Raw genomic sequence first — 7,957 nt, 5'->3', positions numbered from 1 at the left:
ATATATATATATATATATATATATACGTGATTCTGTGGCATTGTCTGTTGATGTGATGTCTTCAAGATACATATTTGATTCCAGATGTATGATTATCGCAGTGATTTTCGAGCAGATAGATTGGAATGTCGTTGTCTTTGATATGTTCTGTTCTCCATTATAGCGCAATTGCTCGTGTAAGGGCGTAAACGATCGACATCAGCAGCAAAAATGTACATACAGATAAGAGCTATACAGTCAATGGCACAAGAATGTCATCAGCAATTCTCTAAAAAAAACCGAGTATATTAAAAATTAAAGTTATATTTTAAAAGTACATTACATTACATTGATTAATTATAAAATGCATTTACTTATAATTATTATGGCATTCAATCACCATTATAGTTTATTGTGTATTATTTTGCTTTTTATCAGACGTTTTTTCGAAATTTTTGCAAACTAAAAATAATACACACAAAAGAAGTATTTAATTTTAAGATATTAAAATGTTTATTCTTGTTTTCATTTTTTAAACACTTAAAAAGATGTTTCAGTTTTAAAGATTTTCAATAAACAAAACACTACTGTGTTTAAACATTAAACGTTTAAAATTGAAATATTAAACGGTTGTTTATTATTAAACGTTTATTGTACAATACAAAGATATCTTAAACGTAAACATTTTAAACGCTGCACTTTTTACAATGTATTAATCAATGGATTGGCCTTCTCAATCTCTCCAAATGCAATTAAAAATCTGGTCATCAATCAAGATAAAACTTTGAAAAAAATGTCTATATTTAGACAGAAATTTCAATCTTGATGTACAGTATAAATTACAATAAGCAAATTGTGATAATAATAATCGCATTCGATTATAATTTAAAGTTTTAAATTGCGTAATGAAGCGATACTAATTTTCTGTTACATTAAGAATCTACTATTACCAGCAAAAATTTATGAGTTCATCGAACATCGATTAAATCCCATACAAATATCAATTAATTCAATCGTTTTTCGATGTCAGTTAATGTCTACATGAATTAACAATATGGTCGAGTGTTAAACTACAAGGACGCATATTATCTCTTGCAATTTGCACTAATGACGATACTTATGACGATGTTAAATAGAAATTATTTTTTATTTTCGTATGTAACATGCGCAGTTATACATTGCACATTTTGCAAATTTTTAATAGCAAATCATCAGAATTCTGTATCTGTATATCACGAACTAGATTCATGATAACACGAAATTGTTGTTAATTCCAAGCTATAAAACCATAAAGCCATAAAGTCTTGATAAAACTTTATGAGCATTCTTAAATGAAAATAGACCACTTGAATCAAACATACTTGAATAAAAACCATATTCGGTCAAGGCGATTTTTCCTAATAATATTTCTTGAATTTATACAATTTCGTCAACAGATGTCACGCGAAGTCTAAGACACTCTATGTATTTATAAAACATATGCTGTTTTTTATTTTATTTATACTATTATATTTTTAATTTTGTACTATTAAGAAATAGAAAATAGTAAATTGAAAATAGAAAATAGAAGTATTTTGTTTAACCATGAAATATCGAAATGTCAAATAAGTATTATCTTATTTCAATTAAATGTTAATATATATAGTAAATATTATTTGCCTTCCTTATATTTATTACAAAATATCTATTTCAAATAATATTTCTATAAATGTATCCTTTAAACAAAAATATTTCTAATGAATCTATTTCAATTTTTTCCCTACATTAAAAATATATATTTATTATTTTCTATTTCAGCTAACTATTTTCCGCAGCACAGGTCTCCTCTGGTAATGTAACTCTTTTTACTGGAAAACCTAGTAAAAAATAAAATCTATTGTAATAAATCGCTATAAAATTATACAATTATGTGGTACAATTATGTAATCATTGCGGGTCGATCCAAGGCTGATTACATAGATATTCTATGATATTAAAAACGGGGACATCACAGATCCTAAGTATCCTAAACTATATCTATTTGTCCCTGAACCTGCAAGAACGCCTGTTGCTCTTATGGAGCGTATATAAGACTGTCGGCGTTCTATTACAATGCGCAGTGTTAGATTACCACCTCGTCGACAACAATCGAGCATCACGTTAGCACTTGGAAAACTTGCTTCCACAGTTACAATTTGTACATTTGCTTGAAGTGTAGTAAAACTCGCGGATCTTATCGTTCATCATGGAGAACGTACGTGCATCAAATCGGGTTAATGCGATTCGCATTGATAGCGACAAGACCGCCACTAATTTTGTGAAAGATGCACCGAAGATTACGAGATACTCGGTAAGAAGTTAAACGAATAAGTTGAGATAATTGAAATGATAATCCGCGCACATTTTCTGACATTTTAAAGACTAAATTAGTATTTGATGTTTTTGACATAATATATTGAACACTTTGGAAGAGATATAATTACTGAAGCTCTACTTTTTATGATTGAAGTACCTCTTGAGCCCAATTGAATAGATAAACAATCCCATGCAGCATGAAATATTTCAGAAATTTTTTCATAAAATCTTTCTAAAATATAAATATGTTCAGGAAATCAAAATTTTTGAAATATTTTTTTTACAATATTTGTACAATATTTCTAAAATATTGCTAAAATATTTTAAGATTCTTATTTTAATATATTTGCAATTTTTTATAATATTTACAAAATATTTCTAAAATATTTTATTGAAATATTTCAAAAAATAATAAATATTTCACATACATATTTTATACCATAGATAATTATTTTATTTATAAGAATATATCAGTCTTTATAGTCTTTATTTATTAGTTTTTTAAAATTATTTTCGTATATGTTATGCATTCGCGTTTTTTCTTTAAAATATCGCTATATTATTTTACGAAAAAATATAGAGATTGTTTTCGTATATACTTTCGAGTCGAAATATTCGTATCAAGAGATATGTCTTAGGTCAACAGATTATTAACTAAACAGATTAATATGACTCCAGAAAGAGAGTCATGCATGTATCTGTGAACAATTATACTGTTTTCAATTTTTGATCAAGTGTGATACTCTTTCTTAATAAATTATACTTTTCTGAAGGATAGAATGAGTTTCATTCTTTGCATTGGTGATGATGTACGCGTAAATGCAGTGCTTTAGTGCGAAATAATCTAATCATTTTCTCACGATAATTGTAGGATGTCAGAAATTATTATGCAGATTATTAATTAATTACGCTGAAAAAAATCGTAAGAACTTTTGTAATGTAAGTAATGACACGCTCCCTTTGACATGACACAACTCAAATGATGACAACGCGTCTTACCCAATTATATCCTTTAAATGTAATGACGCGTAATATTCAAAGAGTGGCTCCTTTAATTGCGACACATATTATCAGCGTATTAAGCAATTAAGCGATTATTTTAAATTATAATTTAGCAAATGATTAAATGACTTATTAGAAGAAGGACATTTTAAATTATACGATGATGAACAATAACGGTGTAACATTCAAGGCAAAGGAGTTTTGCATTCTGCAAGGTTTCCTTACGTTCTAAATAACACGTCGTGATATCATGTAGCAGAGTAAAACGTCTCAGAAAATATTTGTGTAATATCAGAAAAAATTGAATCAAAATTTAAAACAAATTGAATCAAATTAAAAAAATTTTTCTAAACATTTTCAGAGGATTTTTAATTTTACATTATTTTATATACATATCTATGTCGTTTGCAAACCATGTTAAACCCAGCAAACAAGCTGACGTTATTTGTCGTCGTTTTGATGATGTTTAACGTTATTTTGACGTCAAAATGACGACAAATAACGTCAACTTTACTGGAAACGCACATTGCATCTGCATGCGCAGGCAGTCTTATCAACTCTTACAAATTACTGCTTGGAAATAGATCAATGACAAATTAGCGTTGGACGACGTTGACCGCGGAATGGTTGCTCGTGATAGAACGCATTGAATAAATGAGACTGTCTCATCCATATATCCAGCATGATGTACAGTGTAATGAGCTGGCGCATCATTAATCATTTCTATGTATAAAAGTCTCCTCTGAATTTTCGAGAATCGTGTTGCAGCGTGCGCGCAAATTATGCTGAATTTGCATTTCCTATTGTATAGGAATTGAACGACGCGTGTCTCATGTTCCGATTAACTATATACAACTATGTACCCTAAGGTACAATCAGATCTAAATAAGATATATATCGATCATTAAATAAAACAACGTTCAAGGTCAATAATTTGTCAGATAATCTCGTTAAATATTTTCCTTCTCGATCGTTTTATTGTAAAATATTAATTAATAAGTATTAACGCTTTTAATTTTTTTTTATAATTTCTAAAAAAAATTAAATAATAAATTATTAATAATAAATTATTAAATTTAAATAAAAAAAGAATATCAATTTCTAAATATAAAATTGTATTATAATGTATTATAATCTTTTCTTACAATATCAAATAATTTTTGAATTGTGAAGTCTCACAATTAATATTTTCGTAATGTTTTTATTTCAGTTGGCCGATTTGGCTGACGGATCCAGCAACGGTATGGATTATCATATCGAGATAATTAATAAGGATGATAAACTGAGAGTGCTAAAATTCTTAAGAAGATTCTTCTTCAGAGATGAGCCGTTGAATCAGAGCATTCAATTGATTCCGGAGGGTGAAGACAGTACTTGTGCGGAACTGGAGGAATACTGTTGCAATGCCTCATTTGAAAATAACATGAGTCTAATGGCAGTTTCCGCGAGTGGTACAATTGTTGGAGTTCTACTTAATGGTAAAGCTGTAGTGGCAATCTTTTGTTAGCTTTATGAATGCTCGATTAAACACTTCTTTCTGAAAACGATGTTTTTTTCTCAATGTTTTGAAAAACATTTCGAATTCGATTTTGACATTGTCTTTGCAATTTCGTTTCTCATGCGTTTTATGTCATTTTGATCAATTGCATCTTCTAAGTAATAGTCATCAAGTACATATTCTCAGAAAAGAATTTTAAGTGACGTAAAAAAAATTTCGAATTGACAACAATACTGAATATTTATTTCCATTTTGATAATAACATCAGTGATTAAAATTATTTTACTATTATTTGTTGTCCATCGACTGTTGTCTATAATATTTTATTAAATATTATTCTTATTAATTTGATTTCTCATATTTATAATAAAATAAAGAACATTTATTAATTTACATATATTAACGTTTCTTCAGATAAATTAATTTATATTTGTTAAATATATAAAAGATAAAAGAAAAAAAATGTGCGTATTATCTTCTTTATCTTTTTGAAATATTGATGTATCGTCTCGCTTGAGCAAATGCAAAAATTGTCAGTTAATTTGAAACGTATCTTAACTGTATTTAAATAAATGCACATCGAGAGAAGAGACTAAAGAAATACAACGGTACCGTGAGATTATGTAAAATGCTACGGATCTCGAATAATACCGAGAGTTATTATCCGATACCGGTTGTGACTTGAAATAGATAATTATATCATGTAATTTGCTGATAAATATGTATCTACATTAAAATGCACAAACAACTATTACGCGACATTCGAAAATCGCATTCATATATTATCTTCCGTGTGTAAATCGTTAACCGTACTGCGAAGATGTTAATCATATATTTAAAATGCAATTTAACATCAATAATGAATAAATAATGTAAATAACAGCTTAAGTTAAATAGTAGCAGAAGCAAAAACAGATAGCAAAATTGAAAATCACACACACAAAAGGAGATACTTATAAAATTTATATTTTTTTAAATTTAATATTTTTAAATAAAGAAAAGAAAGAGAAAAAAGAATGGAAAATATATCTATAAAAATATTTAAAAATATTATTATCATTTACAAATGAAAAATATTGTTGATACAGCAGTAATAAATATATAATTTAGCAGAAAACATATAGAAACATTAACTGAATTTATCCAGATATCATTCGTTTTATCTTTTATTATGCAGAATTATTAATTTGCAAAGTTCATAAAAAAGATCACGTAACACAAGAATCGGGAAATATAATTCCTTCATTAAAAACTGGAAATACAGCTATAACATGTTTCATATTAGACAATAAGACATTCAGAAACAGTAAGATTTCATATACAAATATTTTGTAAGTTTTATTAGATAACACGCTGCTATTATAAATAAATGTTTAAGTAAATTAATTTAGAATTGTTTTAAGTAATTTATAATTAATAAATAATTTAAAATTGGTTTTCCCATAACAAAAATATTATTTTATAAAGGATATCTAAATTATTGTTAAATAACAGAACAAATTAAATTGTTTAAATATAATAATTATTAAATTATGTTTAAAATATTAAAGAACTTTTAAACAAAAACAAACTTTTCGTTACATATTATACATTCATACATTATTTTCACATTTAATTAATTCGTGGTTTATCATCCGCATTATAATTGATAGCTGTCGTTAAGATAACATGCAAAATGCATGATAAGACATATAAATATATTTATACAGATTATATGTCACGCTATATTATATACACAAGAATATATTTAAAATAATTTCTCGACTTCACCCTCAATAATATTGAAATGTAAGAAAAATCGAGAAAAAAAAAACTGTTATTCGGAATATTAAAATTATTGCAAATGATCAATAATAAAGAAACTATGTGCGTATGTGTCTTATTTTATCAACTTAATTTAATAACTACGTATTATAATCAATACAGCGCGACCTTTAGGAGAAACACTTTAAAGGCTAATAGAGATCAACAAAAAAATCTTTTATTAAGAAACCTGTAGTCTCCCATTCTTCTGATTTTTGAGGAACTATGTGTTTTCATTCGGATTGACTGTAAGGTGTCTTTTTACAAAAACAAAATAAAAAAACATAATCTATTGTTAGATGTCACGCAATTGAATAATGATAAATAGTTCCTTAATTATGTCGGAGAATACAATTTCCTTAACAAAAGTTAATTTTTTTTATGAGTCATCTCCCTTGAAGTTTAGCAGAAATTTTATGTATGCGTGATATGTATCAACAATGTTAATTTTTTTTTTAAGGATATGTGCATGCTATAAACGTTAATTATTAAACATATATTTTAATATCTATGAATATTATTCATGTAGTTGTTGATATGAATTTATCTTTTACAGGCAAAATGGATAATCCTTTATCAAATGAAGAACCAGAATATATACGTTCGTGTAAAAACGCAAAATTTAAAAAGATATTAAGATTACTGCATCACCTGGATAAAAATGTAAACATGGGTGAACGATTTCGAGATTCCAAAATTCTGGAGGTCAGAATAATTTCGGTAGATACAAATTGGAGAGGAAGAGGTGTCGGAACGACTCTGATGGGAAAAACAGCGTAAATATTTTGTTTTTTGTAACATTTTTAAAGATCAATCAAAGTGAGAGATGCGTTCAAGAGAGCAAATGATACATTCTTGATGTACTTAAATTGCAGAGAAATGGCAAAGGAACAAGGATATCATTATCTCAGGGTAGATTGTACGTCCGTTTTTTCTGCTAAGATGTGCGAACGACTTGGTTACGATCAGATATATAAAATTAATTATAAGGACTACGTGGATGAGGACGGAAAACCAATCTTTTCACCTATATCACCACATATAGCAGCTGTCTCATATGTAAAGAAATTATAAAAATAAAGTTGAAAGATGGAATGGAAGAGAGAAGTATACATTTGGAATGAAAAGTTTGTGTAAAGAATAATAAGAAAATAGTAATATATTATTATCTTATGTCGTTTATATTAAAAATGTATAGTAGTGTTTCTATCGTAAAAAAAAAAAATAATAAATAAAATATATTTTATAATTTACTGTATGTATATAAAAAATATGTACATCGTTATTTAAATGTAATCATTGTAAATACAATAATTACTTCAAGAATAATGATTAGGTTTG

At 27.0% G+C, this 7,957-nt stretch overlaps 1 protein-coding gene across 3 annotated transcripts in view; it reads left to right on the top strand.

The window, feature by feature from the left end:
* The window catches only part of LOC108689564 (dopamine N-acetyltransferase-like), a 13,051-nt gene extending 5,333 nt beyond the window's left edge, over positions 1-7,718 (top strand). For 2 of the 3 annotated variants that reach the window (XM_018196389.1, XM_018196390.1), the window contains 3 exons: positions 4,526-4,793; positions 7,173-7,392; positions 7,492-7,718. In XM_018196389.1, the coding sequence (XP_018051878.1) occupies positions 4,559-4,793; positions 7,173-7,392; positions 7,492-7,690 (654 nt within the window). In that variant the 5' untranslated portion in view covers positions 4,526-4,558 and the 3' untranslated portion in view covers positions 7,691-7,718. Of the gene's footprint in view, positions 1-2,007; positions 2,309-4,525; positions 4,794-7,172; positions 7,393-7,491 lie in introns of those variants that run through there. The other variant, XM_018196388.1, reaches the window with a different exon arrangement.
* Positions 7,719-7,957: the final 239 nt, after the last annotated feature.

This window comes from Atta colombica, unplaced genomic scaffold (assembly GCF_001594045.1).
Source record: "Atta colombica isolate Treedump-2 unplaced genomic scaffold, Acol1.0 scaffold27, whole genome shotgun sequence".
Taxonomy (NCBI): Eukaryota; Metazoa; Arthropoda; class Insecta; order Hymenoptera; family Formicidae; genus Atta; species Atta colombica.
This window is presented reverse-complemented; position numbering and strand designations above follow the sequence as displayed.